This window comes from Triticum aestivum, chromosome 5A (genome assembly GCF_018294505.1).
Source record: "Triticum aestivum cultivar Chinese Spring chromosome 5A, IWGSC CS RefSeq v2.1, whole genome shotgun sequence".
Classification (NCBI taxonomy): Eukaryota; Viridiplantae; Streptophyta; class Magnoliopsida; order Poales; family Poaceae; genus Triticum; species Triticum aestivum.
Window position 1 is genome coordinate 627,915,377 of NC_057806.1, and position 24,804 is coordinate 627,940,180.

General features: G+C 46.0%; 1 protein-coding gene, 1 long non-coding RNA gene and 1 pseudogene across 3 annotated transcripts; all 3 read right to left on the reverse strand.

Annotated features, from left to right (window-relative positions):
* Positions 1-1,090: 1,090 nt before the first annotated feature.
* On the reverse strand, positions 1,091-6,296 carry LOC123105457 (OVARIAN TUMOR DOMAIN-containing deubiquitinating enzyme 4). Of its 2 annotated transcripts, XM_044527533.1 has the most exons (7): positions 6,033-6,296; positions 3,156-3,673; positions 2,897-3,018; positions 2,768-2,808; positions 2,545-2,643; positions 1,934-2,131; positions 1,091-1,460 (listed from the first exon to the last, which is right to left on the reverse strand). In XM_044527533.1, exons 2-6 carry the CDS (start codon positions 3,652-3,654, stop codon positions 1,981-1,983), a joined length of 912 nt encoding a protein of 303 aa, XP_044383468.1. In that variant the 5' UTR covers positions 3,655-3,673; positions 6,033-6,296; the 3' UTR covers positions 1,091-1,460; positions 1,934-1,980. The 2 variants fall into 2 exon arrangements, with proteins under 2 accessions (XP_044383468.1, XP_044383467.1); XM_044527532.1 differs by lacking the exon at positions 6,033-6,296 and having other exon boundaries at positions 3,156-4,429.
* A 1,431-nt stretch (positions 6,297-7,727) lies between these two features.
* Positions 7,728-24,777, reverse strand: LOC123101668 (phosphatidylinositol transfer protein 3-like; annotated as a pseudogene).
* LOC123105458 (uncharacterized) lies at positions 9,558-14,660 on the reverse strand. The gene is made up of 2 exons (XR_006450845.1): positions 14,157-14,660; positions 9,558-9,835 (listed from the first exon to the last, which is right to left on the reverse strand). It is a non-coding gene; the product is annotated as an uncharacterized lncRNA (long non-coding RNA).
* Positions 24,778-24,804: the final 27 nt, after the last annotated feature.

Below are 24,804 nucleotides of genomic sequence, written 5' to 3' on the forward strand. Positions count from 1 at the left end.
GGCGACCGTGCCCCGCACTGGAGATCCTCCAAGGCATGACCTCCCCTCCAATCCAGCGTGTAGAAAGGTGTGCGGCGGCGCACCACCGACTCGTCTGTGGCAACGACGCCTCCTCCCGCGGGCGCACCTCCTTCTGGTCCTGCCGTCTGTGCGTTTTCTCCTGAGGATGCCAGTCCACCTGCATTGAGAGCGCGGAGGCCGGGACGCCGAAACACCACTGCTTGATGCACTGCTGATCCCGGTGTACAAGTAAGCAGCGGCCGTGTTGGTGCAGCACACCAACGGCCACGGCCACAGAGGACTTGGCCGGGCTCCCTCCCGAGTCCCGCCCCTGCTGCTGCACCTGTTGCTCGCTCTGCTTCTGTGCCGCTGCCGCGCATGGATGCATGGGATGTCGGACGTTCGAACTTCGAAGCAGGGGCCGCCCTAGAAGATGGAGTTGACGGAGGCCATGGACGGGCACCGGCACACCGCCGTGCTCACTGCGTTCCTCGCAGCATCTGCACCATGGGCCGTAACCGTATCAATGGCGGCACGGCCGGCGTGCAGCTCGTGCACAGAATGGCGACCCGCAGCACCTGCACCGCCTCCTCCTCCTCCCGTGCCGCCGCCCCGTACGTCCAGCAGCGCCATCGCCTTCTCCCTCCCGTCCCCGTCCATCTTGTACCGCGCCGCCGGCCCGTGCAGCCGTTCCGCTGAACCAGCCTCTCGTCACGCGCGCCCTGGCAAAGAAGGGGGTGGACATGGACGTGGCGAGGGACGACGGCGACGCATGGCTGTGGTGGCCGCGGTGCAGCTGCAGCTAGCAGCAGCACATGATGCACGCGATGCTTCCAGCTCGGCAGCGTCGCCGTCGGTGTGCAGGGCGAATGCACGCAAGGTGCTCGGTAAAATGCTGCTGCTGTATAAGAGAGAGATTAGAGGGGAGAGGAAATTCTTGTGGAACAAAGCCAAAGTGCATTACTACTTTTTAATTAATTATTACAAGCATTTTGTTTCTTCTCATCAAAGATCGTCTTATACACATGAAGATAGATTCTAGATGATCGAACCCCATGTTACGATTAAAAACAGCGACCATGCGGTGCTTCATAACAATCTTGATGGCCGGCAGCAGTGGATCATACTGTACATAACTCATGATTTACATTGACGTACGTGCAGAACTTGCGCCTAGCTAGCTAGATAATCCGTAGTCTTTGTTATTCGTCCACAGCAAGATAGATGACATCGCATATCGACACCCTACACCCTACGGTGAGGTGAGTACATGAACAACACAACAACAACAACAGGATTCAGTCCTCTCCCATCCAAATTTTGCTCCTTCGGCGCCTTCATACAGATAACGGAATGCCTTGTATCTCTTGTCATCTTCTACGAGCATGTGCTTGCACACAAAGTCATCCAGGCTCCAGGCTATTACACTTACACACGATCAAATGCTTTTGAAACGGTGCCTGCCAACAAAGTTCAGCCTCAAAGATGCATGCTTTTTAGGGAATTGGTATCTACATAAGAGGTTCAGGATTCATAACAACTTGTTATAGATTTGTTATAGGTGCATTAGACTAGATTGTCTGAAAGAAGGGATAAATGTGTCATAGGTACACAGTCATGTGGTCAATTTTCCAGGTTCACGAATGATAATAGTTAACGATGTTGTGAGGGATGAATAACTACAGTAATCCTGATTCGTGATTTCTTTTATCACTACATTATTATTACGAAAAAACTAATGTGAAGTTTTTTCTTTGCAACATACGTAGTTAATACCATCGCAAAAAAAAACATACGTAGTTAATAATGCAGCAAAGCTTAATAATACTCATCACTGAAGCTATATAACAATCACTCTCGCCGTCTCACTCATCAGTATCTCAACTACTATATAGACATGGGAAACCTGGAAACCAGAATACTTTGGCCTTACCTTCTGAATCTCGAAGCCCCAAATTCTAAATTATAGTCTTCGGACCCCTATGTCTTCTGAATCTGTAGGGAATCATAATGGCCAAAACCGTGATACAGAACTTGTATTGGATCTTCTTTACCGTACTCTTGGCCATATTCAGCAATAGTTATTAAGCCACCCACATCTTCATCATGCATATACACAGTTATTGGCATCCTGTGTAAACAAAGTAATTAAATGCTCTTCTTGCTTCATGGACTGTACTGCTTAAATGCATGTTAACCGAGTACTGAGCATACATCAAATCAAGAAGGAACCTTCTCTTTGCATTAACATGAGAACTTCTTAGCTATCTACTTTTAACTGTCACTGGAATTTAGCCAACTTCACTGAATCTGTCTTAGGAAGCAAATATTTCAAACATTATCCCTACTGATATCTGTCCTTCGTAAACGATTGCACATAAGCATAGTAGGAAAAGGCCGAAGACAAAATAGAACGTCAAAAAACATCTTATATTTTGAGACAGAGGGAGTATTAGCTAATAAAATATAAGCCTGCATATTTCATTGCTGGTAGCCACCCTTGGTATCCACGAAGAAGAATGCATAACAGGCCCAATTACTTACTGGAGAACATGTGAAGCCATGAACAGTTCTGGCTCACCACCCCACACATGTGGCTGCCTAATCTGGGAAACATATGTATCGAAATCGCCCTCAACAAACCTGTCCGTCATTGATGCAAGGAAATGCAGCAGTTGAAAACGTACCAATAATAATTATCTATACCGCATTTACATTTTAAAATGAAGAAGAGCAAACATAACAGTAAGAGTGTGCATCGACTAACCATTCAGTCTCTTCTCGTCTAGTGACAAATTCATCGGCAACCTGTACAAAGAAGGATTTGTATAGAAGCTTTAGAGAATGAAAGGCAATCGCACCAGGAACAAAATACCTAGAAACACTCCAGACATACCATTGACCTCAATTCATCAGCTAGCTTTCTCTGAAGATCTTCATTAGGGATAGGTTTCCCCGAGCGGATGCATGCCCCATGAACCACGGAGCGGAATAAGCATCTCCCATCTCCTGGAATCCCTGCCAAATCCAGATAAAACAGTCACAAGCAGTAGCTTAATGGCATGCTGACGTATCCACAAAATATAAATTTCATAAAGGCACTCTATTTTTGTAACAGAAGCAATTATTAAGCCAAACACAAATGCATTTCTCACCGGTGACAGAATAATCCGTGTAGACTTTCTTCCCATGAGAAGATGACGCTGAAGTTTCTGCACAATTGATCTTTCTGTCCACAGGCATCTCGGCTCTTGCGATCCCTGAAACTGAAAAACCAAAGCAGAGCCCACCAGCCGTAGCTCCTATCTTCTGATGGACGCCTCTCCATTTCCAATTAGTACCCGACATTCTGTCACGTGAAAGCATGTCGAGCTTTACATTAAGACTGCCCTCTCTGGTTGACAATCCGCGATGCAATCGACGGCCCACTAAGCTGACAAAGTACTTGAGACTCTGCGCTTCAGAAGATCTTATGTTCTTATTATGAGAAGAATCGGTTACGCCCAATGTCATATGAGAACGGCTTGACTGCGGTCGGGAGCAGTTCCATAAGACCATACTCTGTGTGGCTCCTCCTTGGAACTGATTGGAATGAGCATACATACTAGTTGAGGCAGCTCGCCGCAAACAGATTGCAGGTGAATAGAGCCGCATCCAGCTCGAATAGTATCAGCTGCACATGTGCAGAGAAATGACAGTAAGAACTAGTGGAACATAAAAAATAGGGATAATACCATGACACAGACTAATGAGTAGGTCAATCCTAGTCCAATTGACATCTAGTAATACGCAACGGTGCACACCGGGAACTAACAACGTATTTCAGCCGAAACACAGTCCACAACAAGTATTAAGATAACTGCACATCTGCACTCCCAAGCATTCTCTCAGTAAAGTTGTGGACTGACAGACTCGATTGCCTATAGCAAACAACGCAACGCGTGGTATACTCTGCTTGCTCTACATAGCCCAAATCTGATGTCATCCTGAAGAAACACGGGAAACTAAATTATGAACTCCCAAGCAAGGGATAAGTGTGCCTAGAAATTTTCAGGAGGCCCCTCTCCGCGAAAAAAAACGCTCCCTCCCCCCGCGTCGCCTCCTCTGGCGGCTCGGGGGCAGCCCCATCGCGCCGCCGCCGGCCCACTCCCTCTCACCCCCATCCGCTTCGCCGCCGCCGGAGAGGACGCCGGCGAAGCCGCGCGTGCCCCAGGGATGGTGGCGGCGGGGCTCCTTTGTGTCGGCGCTCGCCAGCTAGCGGGGATCCATCCGACGGCGCTGCAAGATCCGGTGTGGTGGCCCTCTTCGCCGGCGTCGGGGGGTGGATCCGGGGCTGCTCAGGCCGGATCCGCCGCGTGGTGGTGCGGGGCTGATGGCGGCGGGGTTGAGCGCGCGAGGTCCTGCTGGTCCGGTGTCTCGGGGCGGCTCGTCATGACTCTGTGGTGGGCGCTGGCTGGAGGAGGAGAGGCCCGGCGCAGCTGGCTGGTGATGGCGTGTCGCTGCGAAGCGCGCAGGCCGGTGGCGGCTTGGTGCTCCTCACCGCGGAGGCGCTCGTGCCAGGCCAGATCTGCGTTGCCTGGAGGTGAGGGCTCATGGCCGGCGCACGGCAGGTGAGGTGGTGATGCGGAGGGCCTGACGGGGTGTGGCAGAGGAGATGTGGCTCGATCTGGTGGGGGTGGCGCCAGCGGGAGGCAGTGCTGGGTTCTCACGGGCAGGTTGGTGGCGGCGCTGCGATGGCTCGGTCAAGATGGAGTCTTGCGAGCAGCGAGCTTTCGGTCATCCCTGTGCGGCGTGGAGAGCGGCGGTGCTTTCCTGGTGATGCCGGCCTGGGATTTCTCCGTGGAGAGGCGGGTCTGATTGTCGCAAGGTCGTTCCTTGGAGTGGGCGACGGCCGTTGCGGGCAGTCCTGGACCTGGCCGGAGGTGCTGGTTGGCTGCGGACCCTCGTGCAGGCTGGGAGTGGATGTGTGGCCGCGGTTTCCCTGCCGGGTGGTCGGTCGTTGGTCCTCGGCTATGCAGCTACTTCGGCAAGTGCTGCGGTGGCGGCGGTGTGAGGCTTCTTGGCAGTGCTACCAATCCCATGGAGGCGTGGTGATGGGCGAAGCGCGGATGAAAATTTTGCACGGCTTCTGCCGGGCCGACGGTGATGGCATCTGTGGATGTCATTCCCCTCCTTGGAGGCATTGTCGAGCGTGTTCGCCTCATCCCTCGCGCTCTCGGTGTTGGTGGATGTCTCCGGGTGAAAGCCTAGATTCGATGTTCTGATCGGCACGATGGCGGTGTCCTCGACGCCGCTCCTCTGTTGGGAGCATTGTGTTTGGAGACACGACTGGTTCCTCGTTGCTCTCCTCCGGTGTTCGCCACTATCCTTTTCTGATCTTCAGTGGCGCTATGTACGTTGGTCGTTGGTGAATCCAAGGCGGCGTCTTCCCGGATTGGATCGAGTCCTGCCATTCATCTGCCACTTTCTCTTAGGCGCTCAGGGTGGATGGTGCGTCGACAAGAGAAGTTCTGTGGAAGTGTGGTCTTCGGAGGTGTCTGGCGTCGATCGAGACGCGGTGCTGTGTATCAGTTTAGGATAGGCTTTTTGCATAGTAGCTTGCCTAGCGGTGGTGTTTGTTTGTGGTCTTGTCGGTGTGGTGTTCGTGCTACACTCGTTGTTCGCATCGAGCGGTAGCTTTCTTGTAACTAAATTCTGCCTTCTATAAAGCTATGGTACGCCTAGGCGTACTCTCGAAAAAAAAAACTCCCAAGCAGGGGAAGCAAATGATTTATCTGCAAGAGTGTCGCCCAACATTCAGAAGCTATCTGATTATCCTCGGCAACAGGAACCGCGCCCAAAACGGCAGAGGCCGGCACGATGCCAGTCATGCCAGGGGGAGGAAGAATGCCCCGCCCCGCCGTTCTACTAAAAAATTGCAGCAAAATGCAGGTGAAATCTCTTGTGAATAACGTCGCCATGAACCAAATCGGAATTCGCGTGAAAAACACAGATCGGCAACGACGGGTATACGAGACAGAAGCGGGCATTACCGGCGTAGTTCGAGGGAGAGAGAATTCCCAATGACGCAGGCGAACGGGGACGGACGGGCGGGCGGGGTTCAGGTCAGGTCTATGAGATGAGAGTTGGCTTCCTCTTCCTTGGGCGGTGGGGAGAAGTGAGCGAGGGGCGAAAGGATAACCAAGCGAGCGGGCTGCGGGAGCTTGCTTGGGGCCGGAACAATGGCGGCGGTGGGAGGAAGAGGACGGGAGAGCAAGCGGCGAGCTCGGGTTTCCCAGGCTCCAGAGGATTCCAGAACCACCATTTTTTTTTGAGAAATATTCCAGAACCAACCAGGAAGAGGAAGAAGTAAGGCATGGATGGGCTTCATCTGTTGAGCTGGAGTGGGCCATACATTCATGCTTAGAATGCTTGCCCAAAACAAATTGATGAACTTTTCCGAATTCGTGATTTTAAAAAAAATTGAAACGTTTTTAAAATTCATGATTTTTTTAAAAATTGATGAAATATTTTCCAATTTTATGAACTTTTTTCAAAATCGTATGAACCTTTTCAGTTGTGTGATTTTTTTTCAAAATTGATGACCTTTTTCTCAGATTTGTGATTTTTTTTTTGTTTTTCTATTTTCACGAAGAGTCAACAGTCTGTTTGACTGGTCAACCGATTGAACCAGGCGACCGAGCACGAGCGAGTGAGCTTTTCTTTTTAGCGAGCCAACAAGCTTTTTTAGTGAGCCGATGTTAGCTAGGCTAGCCCATAGCGCGTGCGCATGAGCGGTTCTCCCCCAGGACCGAACTCGGCCATGACAACCAGGTACGAGTATGGCTAACCACCTAACCTACTACGTGCTAGTGACCTATTCCAGGGCAAATTATTTAAGAACATTTGTAGTCGCGTAATTTATTACACATGTGCTGTTTACTGTAGTGCTTTGGTTTTTGAATTATTTAAAAACATTCTAATAAAAAGTTCATTAGTTTGAAAAAAATCAAGAATTTGGAAAAAGTTTATTGATTTTGAAAACAATATGGCGATTTCAGAAAAAGTTCGTCCATTTTCAAAAAAAATTCATGAATTTTTAAAGTGATCCTCAGCATTGAAAAAAGATCACAAGTTTTTTCAAAAATCATCTATTTTTAAAAAGTTTACAAATAATTGAATTTTTTCATCAAATATGGAAAAAGTTCGTCAATTTAAAAGAAAGGTCCATCGATTTTGGAAAATCAATTTTAAAGGAATGTTCATCAAATTTGAAAAAAGTTTCATAAAATTGAAAAGGGGTTCATCAATTTTGAACAAGTTCGTTGATGAAAAAAGTTCGAGAATCTTAAAAAAAGTAAAAGGAAACGGAAAAAAGTAACGAGGCCAAAAAAAATAAAAAATAAACAAACAGGTTATTCGAAAAAGTATAAATGAATGTAACTAGCACAAACGAAATGATGCACCGTTGGTTACTGCGGTAGCACTATCTCCAGCAGTAATGCATAGGCGTAGAGTTCGAATCCCCACCAAAAAGAAAAAAGAGCACCTGACCACCTGTCCTTTATCAATGTACACACACTGGCCTGATCTTTGTACAATCAACATGCATTGCATTGCACGCTCACAAATCACTAGCCGCCGTACACAAACATATTTTTATGAAACACGACACAAAATTGGTTTCACCACAAGGCGCCTAACCATATATGAGTTACGCTCGCCCATACACATATATTCAATCTTAGTTAATTGCACGATGACAGTGGTAACGAATCGTTATAGCCATGAAGCTCAAGCCTGCCCCCGTACTCCTCGGCTAGCTGGGACTCGTCGATGGAGTCACGGAGCGTGGCGTCGAGGTCCTTGTCGGCGATGAACACAAACTTCTCTTTGGTCTTATCATCGATGAAGGGGTACAACATCTTCCATGCCGCCATGAACACGTAGGGCACGTGGATCAGGAGCACCCTCCCCAGCCGCTCCGGGTAGTAGCTCTGCATGATATCCAGCGCCGCCACGTATGCTCGGATGTCGCAGTTCGCGTACCCCCAACCCCAAAGGTCCACCACCACTGCAAACTTTTCTTGTCCTGCCTGCAACCTATGTCAGCATATCAACACACATGCCTATTAGTATATTCTAGCGAGATTACTCATGCATTCAACTAATTGAACCTATATACCTAGTGCAGGTGTTATCGAGGATGTAGATGACATAGCGCTTGAACTCTTCGAGGTTGCGCTTGGCAGGGAAGTTTTTTTTTTCGATAAAGGGCTTTTCATTGAATTGAAATATCGAGTTGATACAACCGCATCAAAGATCACCCGGCCTCTGCATAGCTAGATGCAGAGGTACACCAGCGGGCGTCCCTTCTTGTCGAAGCCCTGCATATAGAGCTTTGAGATAAATACACCCGTGGTCACTGAAGTTGAGACCAAAGCATGATACGGTCCCTGAACTTTAGAATACGCTCAATACGGTCATTAAATACGAGTTGTGGTAATTATACGGTCACTGACTCGCCGTAGAGCTCCGTATTTTGTCTAGTTGACCGGTCAAAATAGTCAGCTTACCGAGGGTTCCATATAAACTACTGTACTATTACCTAAAAAAAAAGAGCTGCTATGCTACGTTTTGACATAATCCGTCTGTGTAAAGGTTTCTTTTATCCCGCTTGCCACGGCGCCATAAGCTAGTATGTTGACTGCTAGTGCCTGCATGGTGTGTGTGTGTGTGTGTGTGTGTGTGTGTGTGTGTGTGTGTGTGTGTGTGTGTGTGTGTGTGTGTGTGTGTGTGTGTGTGTGTGTGTGTGTGTGTGTGTGTGTGTGTGTGTGTGTGTGTGTGTGTGTTGCATTTGTGTTGTGTGTGATTTTTTTTTCTTATGTTGTGTGTGTATCGTGTGTGCGTGTTGGTGTGTGTTCCTGCGTGTGTGCGGCCTCAACATGATGCTGCGTGGAGGCGGGACGAGCATGGCCTGCTCACTGCCTGCTACGGCCAACGCGCTTCGGCTTGACAAGTTTGATGTTGACGCGCTCATGTATGGAGTCTTGCTCGAGTCGCTCTTGATCACTTGCCGGATCAGCCCCTTCAAGAACCTCATCACCTTGTCACGATCGATGGCCCTAGCTCCCGTCTCGTCCAGTGCTCTAAGTCTGGGACCGCGCCACCGCACGGTTGCCTTCGTCTCCGGCCGGTCGTCAAGCAACAACGACAAAGACATGCTGCAGGAGATGTCGCAGGACGGCGTCGATCATGGGCAAGCTTGGCCGCAGCACGATGAACCGGGCGTCGCCTTAGATGGCGCACGCCAGCTAAGTAATGTAAGTCTGACCCTGATTGTATTCATTATCACAATATGCTCATATACAGTTTTGAAGACTAGGGTGATGCACGCCTCCATGCAGGAGATTACGCAGCTAAGTAATGTAGTTGCACGCCTCCATGCAGCTACGTCGCGTTATATACGGCACGTAGCCGGGTCGGGCTCTCGTGCTGGGTTCCCAGCACGCACCCCAGCACGCACTATCATGCAGGGCGAATCAGAGGCCAGCACGTGTCCTGGTGGACCCCACCACTTAAACAACCCAGCATATCTCTCTGATTGCAGTTAGGTTCTAGAAAATCAGCGAAACCACATCTTTCTCTCCCGCGTAACAACAGATTGCCACCAAAATCTCTTTCGTGGCTTCATCCTTTGTCCTACCAATCTATTTCCATTGTTACCCACCCCGGATGGGAGGAGAATAGATCAAGATTGACAGAAAATTGTCCTCTCCGTGGATCAACATCTACGGTGTTCTTCAGCATGGACGGAGCTCCTGGCACTTCGTCGTCTGTAGGTATGTTCTTGCTCCTGCAATGCAATGTACAGATTATTAACACTCTTGATCATACGAAGGTGATAAGATTAAAAGAAACAAACAAATAAAGAGTTGAATGTATGACATGTAAATTAGTCCTTCAGAAATAGCTCCCCATACTTCATCTTACTTAGCCCTTCGGAATTGCATTATAATTCTGTTACTGATGATCACTCCTATGATGGTGTGCACATTATGCATCAGAGTACCACCTAAGTTTGTGCTAAATTTTCTTGCATGAGATTTCTCCTTTGACTTATTCTCTTTTTTGATAACTCTAATAATAGAGATTACTGTATCAAAGAAAAAATCAATATTTTGCTAATGCTATTGTGACTACCATGTGTTGTTTTGCAACACATTTTGTACCATCTTTAAGAGCTTTTCATGTTACGCTAAAACCAGGACTGAATATCGTGTGACTTTTTACTCTGTGTGTTGTCCATCAACTAATTAGTATATGATGAATTTTATGTTGTGTAGATCATGGCACCACAAATGTGGGAGAGACAGGTGGAAATACAAATGATTATTACATCAAAAGGTTAAAACCAGAGATAGGAATGGAATTTGAAAATGACGATATAGCATATGAGTTTTACAATGCATATGCAGGACATGTAGGTTTCAGTGTCAGGAAATCTTGGCATGATAAATCCTCGACTACTAATGTTATTCGAACAAAGAAATTTGTATGCTCAAAGGCAGGTTACAAGGACAAGAGCAAGGAAGAATGTCAGAGGAAGCGAGCAGATACAAGAGTTGGTTGTCTGGCAGAGTTGACCATCAAAATAAGTACTATGGTAAATATGTTATAAGCAGCTTTGAGGATGCTCATAATCATGAACTCGTAACTCCAAGCAAAGCCCATCTACTGCGTTCCCAAAGAAGAATTACAGAAGGTCAGAAGGCCCAAATTGACATACTGAATGATTCAGGTATCAGACCAAAATCTGGCCATGAAGTGATGAGTAGACAAGCAGGGGGTCGGCAGTGTCTTAGCTTCGGTCAAAAAGATTATAAAAATTATCTCCGATCAAAGCGTATGCAATCAATCCAAGAAGGAGATACAGGTGCCATTCTTCAATATCTACAGAACAAGCAGATGGAAAATCCTTCCTTTTTTATGCTATACAAGTAGATGAAGATGAGATGATAACCAATATATTTTGGGCAGATGCAAGATCAATATTAGATTATCACTACTTTGGTGATGTGGTATGCTTTGACACAACCTTTAAGACAAATAGTTATGGCAGACCATTTGCCCCTTTTGTTGGTGTCAACCATCATAAACAAACAGTGGTTTTTGGAGCTGCATTATTGTATGATAAAACATCTGAGACGTTTGAATGGTTGTTTGAAACATTCAAAAGGGCCATGTCAGGAAAAGAACCAAAGACAATATTGACCGATCAATGTGCTGCCATTATTAGTGCCATTGGCAAGGTTTTTACTGAGTCAATACATCATCTATGTGTGTGGCACATGTATCAGAACGCCGCAAAACATTTGAGTCATGTTTTCCAAGGTTCCAAGACATTTAAGAAAGATTTTGGCAAGTGTGTTTATGATTTTGAAGAAGTTGACGAATTCTTAGCAGGTTGGAATGATATGCTAGTGAAATATAATTTGGAAGATAATGAATGGCTACATAGATTATTCCAGAACAAGGAGAAGTGGGCTTTGGTTTATGGTCGACAAACCTTTTTGTGCAGACATGAAATCTATACAAAGAAGCGAGAGTCTGAATGCACTATTGAAACGATACCTGCATGTTCGCCTTGATTTGTTAGATTTCTTCAAGCATTATGAGAGGGCTGTGGATGATAGAAGATATGCTGAAGTGGAAAGTGATTTCTATGTGAGTCAAACATCACCAAAGGTGCCATATGTGCAGATGTTGATACAAACTTCGAAAGCATATACGCCCGCTATGTTTGAGATATTTAAAGGAGAATTTGACATGGTAATGGGATATTGTGTGTACGAGAGTGGTCGTACGGGCTCTATTCCTGAATTCAAGGTTACCCATTCAACTAGCCAAAATAGTCATACTGTGAAATTTGATCCCGATGGATCAAAAGTGTCATGCTCATGCAAAAAGTTTGAATTTGTTGGGGTATTGTGTCGTCATGCATTGAAGGTGTTGGACCACAATAATATCAAGGAGTTGGCACCGGAATATATCTTGAAAAGATGGACAAGGCGAGCAAAATCAGGTCCATCACAGGCAATTCAAAAGTGCTCTGATGATGAAGATACAAGAGTTGTGCTAGCTAGACAATATGGATCACTATGCCGCACTTATAATAACATTTTGAGCAAAGCAGCAGCAAGCAAAGAGGCATATGCACTACTGCAAAGTATGTCAATTGAACTAATGGAAAAGGTGGACCAAATTTTACATGGAAATCAATCAGAAGATATATCACCAGAGCATGAACAAGCAGAGAAGCAACCAGTTGAATGCAACATTGAGAATGTAGTCCAAGCACAGGGAATAAAGAGAAAAGAACAAGGAAGTAGCAACAAGAGGATTAAATCTGGACTAGAACTGAACAGTAAGAATAAACGTAATTCGAAAGGTATGGTATTGCACAAGAAATAACTACATAAATATCTGGTCATGTTATTCAAATAGATCTAACAAATTCTTTTGCAAATAGGTCAAGGAGCAACATGCAAGAATAAGAGTGGTGAATGTGCTTCTGCATCATCTGGAGCAAATCCTAGCTTGAACATATCAAATAAGAATAAACGTAATACGAAAGGTATGGTATTGCACAAGAAATAGCTACATAAATATCTGGTCATGTTATTCAAATAGATCTAACAAATTCTTTTGCAAATAGGTCAAGGAGCAGCATGCAAGAATAAGAGTGGTGATTGTGCTTCTGCATCATCTCGAGCAAATCCAGTATTGGAGCATGCTATGCCTCCAGTACCAGATGCTGCTAATTATAATCAGCAAGTATTGCAGCATGTTATGCCTCCAGTACCAAATGCTGCTAATTACAATCAACAAGTATCGCAGCATGCTATGCCTCCACTATCAAATGTTGCGAATTACAATCAGCAAGTATTGCAGCATGTTATGCCTCCACTACCAAATGTTGCTAATTACAATATGCAAGGATTGCCACACGCTATACCTCCGCTACCACAAGTTGTTTCCCCATTGCCACATGCACATAATTACAATTTGCATGTACTGCCGCCGGGTACTATGACATCGGTACCACAACCTGAGAACTACAATTTACAAGTATTACAGCATGGCTTGCCTTCGCTATCGCAGGCAGACACTGCTAGTTTTCAACAGTTACTTGGCTTGCGGCAACAACAACCATATTTCTATCATAGCACTCAACCAAGCCAGGTATATATTTTTAGTTAATCGTTAAAATTAATACAAGCATGCACGTGTCATTTACTTTTTGGTTAACACTATGTAGACTTCTATGGTGTCACCATACTCTGAGATGGCCAACATCTCAAAATGACCAGCCACCAACTAGCACTCAACCAAGCCAGGTATAATTTTATTAGTTAGTCGCTAGAAATTAAAATGAACATGCACATGTCATTCACTTGTATTGACTTTTGGATCAACATTGTATCTAGAGTTCCCAAATGTTATCGGACTCGGGATGGCCAACATCTAAAAAATGACCAGCTGCCAATTGAGGTATTGATCACTTACATGTCATATTCCTAATTCAAGTTTATATCTCACAAGAAATTATTTCTTTGTTCTTCCAGGTCTTGGGTAGCCAATCAAGTCGCATACAAGATAAACCCTTTTAAATAGCTCTATATAAACTTTGTATCTCAGGATTGCTCTACAAAACAGTTACCTTGCGATGTAATAATTTATCTTGCCATTCCTTCTGATGTTAGATGCACAATGGTTTATGCTCAATAAAGATATATACATGAATATGAATTAGTTGTTGGTTATTCCTTTTGATATGTTAGATGTGTAACTGTGGTTTAGTTTTCCAATTAAATGTGATCTTCGGCACTACATTTACTTAAAAGCGTTTTCATCAATTTGTGATTTCCCCCAGTACAATGCTATTGAAAAGCAGAGAAGCAGAGAAAAATGGATAGCTCTCATACTTCAAAGTTTACTTAAAAGCGTTTTCATCAATTTGTGATTTCCCCCCAGTACAATGCTATTGAAAAGCAGAGAAGCAGAGAAAAATGGATAGCTCTCATACTTCAAAGTTTAGTACCAGAGCTAGTTAGCTACTAGTACAGAGGTAGATACTAGTACAGAGGTAGATGAACTAATGAATCTTCACGCACCTTTTCCTGTTGAGTCTGCATCAAGCTCGCACCTTCTAGTGCGACTGCGCGACATCTCGGCCACCGGCTGACGGTGCAGCAGTTCCACCATGGCACCATCTCCCACGGAGCGGGCTGGACAGAACCTTGGCATGGCCTTGGGTGCGCCGGAGACGGGCACCACTAGCCGTGATGGCTCCCATCTTGCCGCCGGCCAAGGACACGGTCGGGCGTGCCGCAGCGCCCCTGAGGCGAGCAGAGCTAGCCACGATGGATTCCATCTTTCCTCCAGCTAAGACCACGGCCCCAGCAGCTCAGCGTGCCGAAGGCGCGCGGCGCTAGCTAGTGGCGACGACTCCCGTCTCACCGCCTTCCAAACCCACCCCACGGCTCCCGGCGGCGAAGCGCGCCGGAGACTGATGGCGCTACCCGCGACAGCTCCAGTTCACTAAGCGCGTCGGAGACGGGCGGGGCTAGCAGCCCGGACGCCGGATTTCACCACGCTATAATCCTCTCTTGCAGTGGAATCAGTGGCTGTGGAATAGAGGGAGCGACAGCAGTAGTGTGCTGGGATAAGGCTTCAATAAATTAAAAAAATAAAAACGTATTATTGAGTGGTGGGGTCTACCAAAACACGTGCTGGCCTCTGGTTCGCCCTGCACGATAGTGCGTGCTGGGAACCCAGCACTGGAGAGCCCGACCCCACGTAGCCAGGCCCAGCGCTGCATGCGGCTGGGACGTACTCACAAAGTGCACAAGTGGGCGGCAGCTCCTGAAGACTAGGGTGACTTGGTTAGCCACCCGATGGACGTGTAGGTGCGTTGCAACACTGCATCCGAGTATGTGTGTGCATGCATGCGTTGTGTATGTGGATCCGTGGGCGATTGCATGGGTATTTTTTTTTTTGAACGAAAGGGGGACGCACCCCCCCCCCCCCCCCCCCCCCCCCCTGCCCCATTTTATTGAAGCAGAGCACGAAACCAGTTCACATATTACACGATCGGGAAAGGCAATCATCCAGAGCATCAAGCTCAAATAAAGAGTCTACAACTAGGAAAGATAAAGTAACCAAGACCATGACATAACCAACGGAGTTTCCCTGGGCTTGAGATGTTCAGAAGGGAACCAACACAAAAACAGGGATATCAGAGGAATCATATCCCTCCGAATGCGCCTTGATCCTTCAGTTGGTCACCCCAAGTCTCATCTCCAAGCGATCCGGAGGAGTTTCCCACGCCGCTTGTCCAGCAGTAAGATGCATCATTGTAGGAGATTTGCTTGTCCATCGTCGCACAGAACCTTCCATTGCTGTAAAAAGCAGCTTAGTTTTGCAAGAATGCAATTCACACTCTTCCACTTGCGACCCTGAAAACAAAATTCATTTCTTAATCTCCAAATGCTCCACAAGGTAGCAGAGGTTACCATATTCAACACAACTTTATCTTTATGTATATGCCAGAAGGCCACAACTTTATCAAAACAAGATATAGCATCAATTTTGAAAGTTTCAGCAATAAAGCCCCAAACATGTTGGGCCACCACACAATCAAACATCAGGTGCTGAACGTTTTCAGGTTCAGAATAGAACAGGCAGGAAGGATCCTCTACTTCCCTTCTTTTTGCAAGATTATCTCTAGTCAGTATTTTGTTGTGAATGCAAAGCCATAAAAAGACATGAATATTCTGTGGACAAAGAATTTTCCACATTTTAGTACTAACTTTAGGAGTCACACCTCCAAAGTTAATCTGTTTGTAAAAAGATTTAACTGAAAAGGCCCCATTAGGTTCCAATCCCCAAATGGGTGTGTCCAGAGTCTCTAGAATAGGATATTGTTTAATCAAACAGACCAACTGGGCCCACAAGGTCATCCCAGATTTGTCAACACATCTCCTAAATGTCAATTTCAATTCATTACCATCCCAAACTTGAGCTACAGTACAATCTGTTTGATTGCAGATTTTGAACAAATCCCAAAATTGCACTTTGAGGGAACAATCCCCCACCCACACATCATGCCAAAAACTAATGATTTTACCATCACCTAGTTTCCATCTATAGAAGGTCTTTGCAGCAGTCAGAGCCCAAGTAATGCTCTTCCAAAATGTAGAGCCCCCATCACCTTTAGCCCAGAGGATATTCGGAGAATTAACTCTATATTTGTGGAGAAGAAGTTTAGCCCAATCAGAGTCAGGATTAGTGAAAAATCTTTTACCCCAAGAAGCTAATAAAGCCATATTATACTCTTTGATATTGGGAACCCCCAGCCCTCCAAATTCCTTCCTCCTGGTAATAAGCCCCCAGTTAGCCAAATGGTACTTATGTTGATCACCCACATCCCCCCAAAAGAAATTAGCCATTTGTGAGTTAATGGCATTAATAGCCCATTTGGGGAATTTGATCACAGACATTAGATAAGCAGGAATACTAATAATGCACGCACAAAGCAAAATGATCTTCCCCTTGTAAGTAAGATATCTCCCTAGCCAACCTGAGATCCCTTTAATAATCCTGTCAATGACAGGTTGGAGATCTTCTTTTTTCAACTTGTCATAGTGCAGAGGCACTCCCAAATACTTAATAGGAAAAGAGCCTTTTTTACAACAGAAAATTTGAGCAAATTCACTAGCAACTGTGTCTTCTATATTTATAGTCATAAGATCACTTTTGTGGAAGTTAATTTTCATACCAGATAAGTTTTCAAAGCATGACAAAAGCCATTTAAAATTCCTAGCTTTCGAGGTGGATTTTTCTAGGAAGAGTATGGTGTCGTCTGCATATTGTAAGCTAACCACACCTCCTGGGATTACATGGGGCAAAAGCCCAGGAATCAAATCTTGAGACGCAGCTTTCTTGAGCATTTTTGTAAAAACATCAGCAACAAGATTGAATAACAGAGGGGAGTGTGGGTCCCCCTGTTTGAGACCTTTCCCACCTACAAAGTATGGGCCAGTAGTATCATTAATCCGCACACTGAATGTGCTATTGACAAGTGTGCTCTTAATCCAAGCAATCCATTTTGGTCCGAACCCTCTCGAATGAAGCATATCGAACAGGAATTCCCAGCTAACCCTATCATACGCCTTCTCATAATCCAATTTAAGAACCAGCCCCTGTGAGCCTGATTTTTTAATTTCATGGATTACTTCGTGGGCCATAACCACACTTTCTAAAATATACCTCCCTTTAATAAAGGCAGTTTGGTTAGAGGAGATCAACCTACGTCCCACAGGGGAAACCCGATTCGTCATAGCTTTAGAGAAAATTTTTATACCACAATTACTCAGACTAATAGGACGAAATTTCTTCATCTCCCTGGCATATGATTCTTTAGGAATTAGAACAATCAAAGCAAAGTTTAGACGTTGTAAATCTAATTTTCCTCCCTCAAAATCCCTGACCAGGGCCATAAAATCTTTTTTGATAACATCCCAGAAAGTCTAGTAAAACAAGAAAGATAACCCATCAGGGCCAGGAGCCCCATGGGCATAGGAGCTAAAAATTGCCTCTTTAATTTCTTCTTCAGAAAAGTTTTTTTGCAAGTGATCATTTTCTTCTTGTGTTACTAATTCATCCTCCTCCCAAAAGGAAGGACCAAGACAGATATTATGTTTGTTCTCATAATAGAACAGGTTTTTATAATAGGAAGTAGCAACCTCTAACATTTCCTGGGTGGTATACACAGGGCCATTCTCGCCAATCAACTCAGACAAATGGTTTTTCCTGTGTCTATGGTTAGCCATAGCATGGAAGTATGCATTATTCTTGTCCCCATCCATGATCCTACGATCTCTGGACCGTTGCCACAAGGCAGTTTCCTCCTTGTCCCATATCAGGGCAAGTTCCTTCTTAATTTCTTCCATTCTAGATTTATCTCCATCATCAATTTGGTTCCTCTCGGCAAAAACGTCTAAGATGTCGAATTCGAGCAAAAGCTCTCTTTTCCTCTTCTTAATATCAGCCTCAATATTAATACTCCACCCCTTGGCTTTCTTCCTAAAAAGTTTACTTTTATTCATCCAAATATCTATGGCTGTTTTACCAGGGACAGAAGTATTCCATGTATCAATCACCATTTTCTTAAAATCAGGGTGGTCAAGCCACCATTTTTCAAATCTGAAAATCTTCGGGGAGGTAGCCCTCCGAGCCCCAGTGTCCAGGATCAATGGGGTGTGGTCACTACCCACACGGGGAAGAGAAGTAACTACTGACAAGGGGAAATGAGCATCCCAGTTCAAAGAAACAAAAACTCTATCAATTGTAGCAAAGATGGGATTATCTTGATTGTTACTCCAGGTAAATTTCCTATTGGCTACATTTAATTCCAAAAGACCCCATTTGTTAATCCAGTCATTAAAGAGATACATAAACTGGTTGTTAACGATACCATTGTTCTTGTCAGCAGTTGATCTGACAAGATTAAAGTCCCCTCCCAGCAAGACTGGGTATTCGAGGCCATCCGTGACATGATGTAACTCAGCAAAAAATTCCAGCTTAAGCTCATTGTAAGCTGTACCGTAAACAACAACAAGATGCCAAATAAATCCGTCTGATTTATTTTTCAGAGTGGTAACTATGCAAAACTTTTTATTAATAAAACCAATAACTTCGAAAAGGTCACTTTTGAGGCCCACTAGGACCCCACCAGCTGTGTTGATAGCAGGTAAATAATGCCATTCAAATGCATTCCTACCAGAAATTCTGTTGAGGATATAATCCTCAATGACCTCTCTTTTAGTCTCTGAAAAACAGAGGAAATCTACTTGGTTGTTGCAGATAAAATCTGCTAGGCACTGGGTTTTACCAGGTTGTCCAAGACCCCGAATATTCCAAAAGGCTCCTATCATTTAACTTTAAATGGGTGGAACAAGCCACATGGCTTTTTCTTGGTGTTCAAAACAGGGCAAACCACAGCTGAATCATCAGTGCTAACTGAATCAGCATTTGGTGAGTCCTTTTGTCCAAATTCCGGGTTATGATCATTCATATCTACCAGATCTAAGTTATCAGGGAGAACAATCTCCGGGTTATCATCAGCAAATTGCAGACATCTAAGTTTCTCACTGTTAATAATGTCAAGAATGATTTCTTTCCTTTCCTCTTCACTATTACCAATGCATAAATCCACTTTAGACGAATAAGAAGCAAGTTCATTAGGATCAATGTTAGAAAAAGATTTACCTTTAAAGGTGGCTGGGATCTCCAAGTTCTTCTTCTTCATATAAGCAGATGCTTTATCCATGATTTTAACATCCCCATGAGTTCTGGTTTTTGGTTTGTCAGCAAGCACTGGTCCCCACGTAGGCGAGTTCTTGTTGTTGATTTTTTTCTTGACCACAGTATCAGCTTTTTCCAGGGAATCAAGTAAAGATCTCTTAACAGAGTTCATTGCCATCGTTAGATCTTCTGGTAAACATTCCATATCCATGTCGACATTATCATCATCTCCATCAGATTCTACCATCTCAAATTTACTAAGTTGTTCAGAACAATAGTCCAGATGGACTGACAGCACATCAGTTTTCCCAGATCCCAACCTTGGATCACTCTCCTCTTCACATCCTTTTACTGGTGTTAGGTTTCCATAGTCCTTTGACAACAGATTTTGTATGTCAATAACTGCATCAACTGGATGTTTTTCCACTGCAGAAGCAGCTTCCTGAGTTACTTTTTTGTTCAGACTGTTTTGGTTGTTGGTTTTGGAAGGGAAATTTGCTAAATCCAACTCATCAATTGCCTCCTCCTCATCTTCTTCCATACCCTCTTTCCCTTCGGGGTTTTTACTGTTATTTTCCTCATTTCCGTCAGAGTTGTCCAGATCTGGATCATCATCATCTCCATCATCATTCTCATCAACCTGTTCAAAACCTTCTACTGTGAAGAATAGTAGGTAAAGTTTCTTTTTCATCTCCACTGATCTCTCAAAAGGAATTTTCCTGGGATCTCTACAGGCAATTTTGACTCGAATTTTTTCATAGAAACTTTTCAAAATCCCATTCCAGTCCACATCCACAAGGATGCCAAAGCAGGCAGCAATCTGGGCAAACACCTTCCATGAACACCATTTTGGGGGGAATGCCTTCAATCTGAACCCAAGCTTCAGTCAGTGCTCCAAATTCATCCAACATCCCTTCCCATTCACAAATTTTAACTGACACTCCAGCAACAGGTAATTCAAAAGGGGGAAATTCAATTAGGTCATCCACATTTTTCCACGGAGGAAACCTCAGTAAAAATTTCTTACTCTCTAGTTCTTTGATTTGCCATGGCCATTCTTTATTTTTGCAGAAAATTCCATTTAACTGGGTCAGGAGTTCAGAGGCAGAAACCTCTCCTTTAACCACCTTAAGAACAACACAATTCTTGTAATTAAGCCAACTAGACTCAGCAGCAACAGGCACCTCAATGTGATAAAACCCTAATTCAGAAGCAGCACTACCAAAATAAGTAGCCGCAGGTTGAGGTTTTGCCCAAGCAGCACAATTGTTCACATTGTGACTCCCAGCACAAATAAAGCACTTCTTTGACTCCACACAATTCCCCACATAATGGCCAGGCCAACTACAATTGAAGCAGATCATGTCCTTGTATCTAGCATCAAGATGTTGAATCACAGGTGGGGGGGGAGCAGGGGGTAGGGCGTGGGTAACCGGAGGAGTGACCTGAGCTTGGGACACCGGGTTGGATTTGGTCGCCCCCTGTTGATCCAGTTTTCCGGCAGCACTTGAAGTCGCCGGAGCAGATTTCCCCTCCTGGGGATTGGGTTTCTTCCCCGGAGGCGGCCGGCGATTCCTCTGTGGCATCTGACCACGGTTCTCCATCCCTTCCTTGACAATTTCAGCAAACGATCTAGGGAACCTGAGGTTTACAGTGGAGATCTTGAAGATTGTAGGGGTAGGATCAAAAGGACCAACAGACGAGATCGGGAAGCAATCCTGGACCGAGAAGTTTCTAGATTGGAAAAGGTCCTTCCTCACCCAAAATAATTTGGGGATAGCATAACTAGGGTTTGGAGGGGGAGGCCTAGGTTTATGTAGGCGGCGGCTGTGGGTCGGGGAGGGAATAACCCAGAGTTGGCCAAAAAAATCCGCTACCTCCTCTCCAGAGCCGTCTCTCGGACCCAAAAGCGTCTCATGAGAACCCGCCTTCCTCTTAACCACACATCCCGTGATCAACGGCGATGGGGTGGGCTTCGGTTCGGTCGCAGCAGCCAACTGTTTTGAATTTAGTCCCGCTTTCCTCGTACAAGCGAGTTCGTCAGAGACAGATCTAACCACCGGAAACGGTGTCTCCTCTACCGAACACGATGAACTCATCGAAGATGAAGCTTCACAACTAGTAATCAACGGGGTAACCCCTCTAATTGCATCGAAAACACGATTGCTATGAATCCCTTTTTCCAGAAAAATCTGGGAACTCTCAATATATTGACAGGTAGATCGAGACTTAAGGGTATCAGGATAGGAACAGGGTCGTTTTTGATGTACCTTAAACTGAATTTTCTCCCCCGCGATCACCCGGCCATGGCGGAGGTTCAATGGACGAACCCCTGATCCTCCTGTGCCCATGCAGGGAGGGGGCACCCTGCAGAGCCCACGCGCCGGGTTGATGATGATGCTTCAGGGAGCCCTGGGGAGCACAGCCCCCGTCGGCAGTGCCTCCGGCGGCAAGCGCGACAGCTGCAGCACCGGAGGGGGGCGGATGTTGAGTCTGGAAGGGGAGCTTGATTTGAAGCGCGCCCACATCACCGCCTGTCGCGGATCCTCCGATTCCGCCTCCTGAATCGCCCAGAATATGAACTCGTAATCCATCCCGCCGTCGTCGCCCGCAAAGCGAGCTCGCTCTTCGAACGTCGCACGGCGCAGGATCTCCATGAAGATCTCGGGTCACTTGGAACGGATTGGGAATCTCGCTTCCACCACCCGCCGCATCTCCGCAATCGCCTCCGGCGCCGACGCATCGATCTTCGGGAGCGTCGCCACCGGTGGTGGGGGTTGGGGCGGTGTTGCCACCTGCGCGGGTCGCAGATGCCACGCCCGCGCCTCGCGTCGTGCTCCACCGACCATCAAGCTCGCGGAGTCTGGCCGTGGGGTGAGGGATGTGGATTTTCTCTCGGAGATGGGGGTGTGAGGGTGGGGATTGGGGGACGGGGGGAGATAAGGATGTGGTGGCAGTAATGGCGGCCGCGGCGCCATTACTGCTGGTAGGTGGGGAATCGCCTTTCTCGCTCTCGCCCGCCATCGAACTCTGCTAGGCAGAAATGAAGCCTCCCTTCATATCGCATGCAGGGGTATTTATATGAAAACTAATATAAGTTGTAGGAGTAACAGCAAAACGTATTGGCTCAAGTGGTTAGCCCATGCGGTCTGCAACCGGCAGGTCTTTGGTTCGAATCATCACCCGCGCGATTAGGTTTTGCTTTTTATTTGTTTATTTCGACACCTGACAGATGGGACCTTCACTGGATGCCCAAAAAAAATGCTATTTGACTAGTCAACCAGGTCCATGCAGATAGAATACAGAGCTTTACGATGAACAGTGACCGTATAATCATCACAACTCATATTTTATGACCGTATTGAGCGTATTATGAAGTTCAGTGACCGTATCGTGCTTTAACCTCAACTTCAGTGACCACTAGTGTATTTATCTCTAGAGCTTTTCCTGTAGGACCTTCACTGGATGCCAAAAAAATGCTATTTGACTAGTCAACCAGGTCCATGCAGATAGAATACAGAGCTTTACGATGAACAGTGACCGTATAATCATCACAACTCATATTTTATGACCGTATTGAGCGTATTATGAAGTTCAGTGACCGTATCGTGCTTTAACCTCAACTTCAGTGACCACTAGTGTATTTATCTCTAGAGCTTTTCCTGTAGGACCTTCACTGGATGCCAAAAAAAATGCTATTTGACTAGTCAACCAGGTCCATGCAGATAGAATACAGAGCTTTACGATGAACAGTGACCGTATAATCATCACAACTCATATTTTATGACCGTATTGAGCGTATTATGAAGTTCAGTGACCGTATCGTGCTTTAACCTCAACTTCAGTGACCACTAGTGTATTTATCTCTAGAGCTTTTCCTGTACGAGCTCACCGTGCACCTCATCACCCGCGCGATTAGGTTTTGCTTTTTATTTGTTTATTTCGACACCTGACAGATGGGACCTTCACTGGATGCCCAAAAAAAATGCTATTTGACTAGTCAACCAGGTCCATGCAGATAGAATACAGAGCTTTACGATGAACAGTGACCGTATAATCATCACAACTCATATTTTATGACCGTATTGAGCGTATTATGAAGTTCAGTGACCGTATCGTGCTTTAACCTCAACTTCAGTGACCACTAGTGTATTTATCTCTAGAGCTTTTCCTGTACGAGCTCACCGTGCACCTCATCACCCGCGCGATTAGGTTTTGCTTTTTATTTGTTTATTTCGACACCTGACAGATGGGACCTTCACTGGATGCCCAAAAAAAATGCTATTTGACTAGTCAACCAGGTCCATGCAGATAGAATACAGAGCTTTACGATGAACAGTGACCGTATAATCATCACAACTCATATTTTATGACCGTATTGAGCGTATTATGAAGTTCAGTGACCGTATCGTGCTTTAACCTCAACTTCAGTGACCACTAGTGTATTTATCTCTAGAGCTTTTCCTGTACGAGCTCACCGTGCACCTCATCATCGGTGATGGAGCCGCGTGGCTTGGCGGTGTGTTTCCAGTTCAAGTACTTGAGCAACATCGCTGACGCCTTGTCGATGTTGTGGTCACGGGCCCGTAGGAACCTCCGCAGAGCAAAGTCGTTTGATTCATTACCTGGTGTCCACGCCTACGACTACGTGTCTCCTGACCTGAATACGTACTCTCTAGTATAGCTTGGTGTGCGCTGGTTAGCCATACGAAATTGCTATACACACGATGTGTCCTGGCCGATCTGTGCACGACAAAACAATCAAGCGGCCGTCTGCAAATCTGTGGACCAGATTCCCACCGCTGGATTTGATCGTCGTCTGCAAATCGTCCTAAATTGTCGTCCGTGTAGCATTGCTGCTAGCCATATAGAGTACTACTCGAAGTTGCAACACAAGCCGAGCTGTGATCTCGTCAGTCCGTGCGTGAGGGCGAATGGGCTGATGGACTCGAGAGGAAACGATGAGCTGCTATATATCGTCTATGGGAGAGGTGGGAGGAGACTACCCAACTGAACCAAGAAGCTAGCTGGGTGTGATGAAGCAGTCACGTACGGGAACATGCTTGGTGGACGAGAGAAGTTGAGGAGGAGGAAGGAGATGGTACGTACCTTGGCAGCGGCGTCCTGGGCCTCCGCCACGGCCCTCAGCTCGGCGCCTCGGCCACCTTCTTCCACTCCGCCGCGTCGCCGCCCTTCTGCTCATCAGCACCGCGATCCATATGCGCCGCCGGCCGGCCTCCTCAATCGAACAGCCGGAGAAAAGAGAAGGCCGGGCCCAGACCGAGATCGGGTGGGAGCTCCGGCAGGGAGGAGTGAGAGATATATGGGGGCGTGGGTGCATGCGCTGCTAGCTGTATGCCCGTGCGGTGCTGTTTCGTCTCCATGGATGGGGTCGGCCGGGTGGAGTCCAACTGAAATTGACGCCAACCTGCCGCGTCACCTACTCTGCTCACC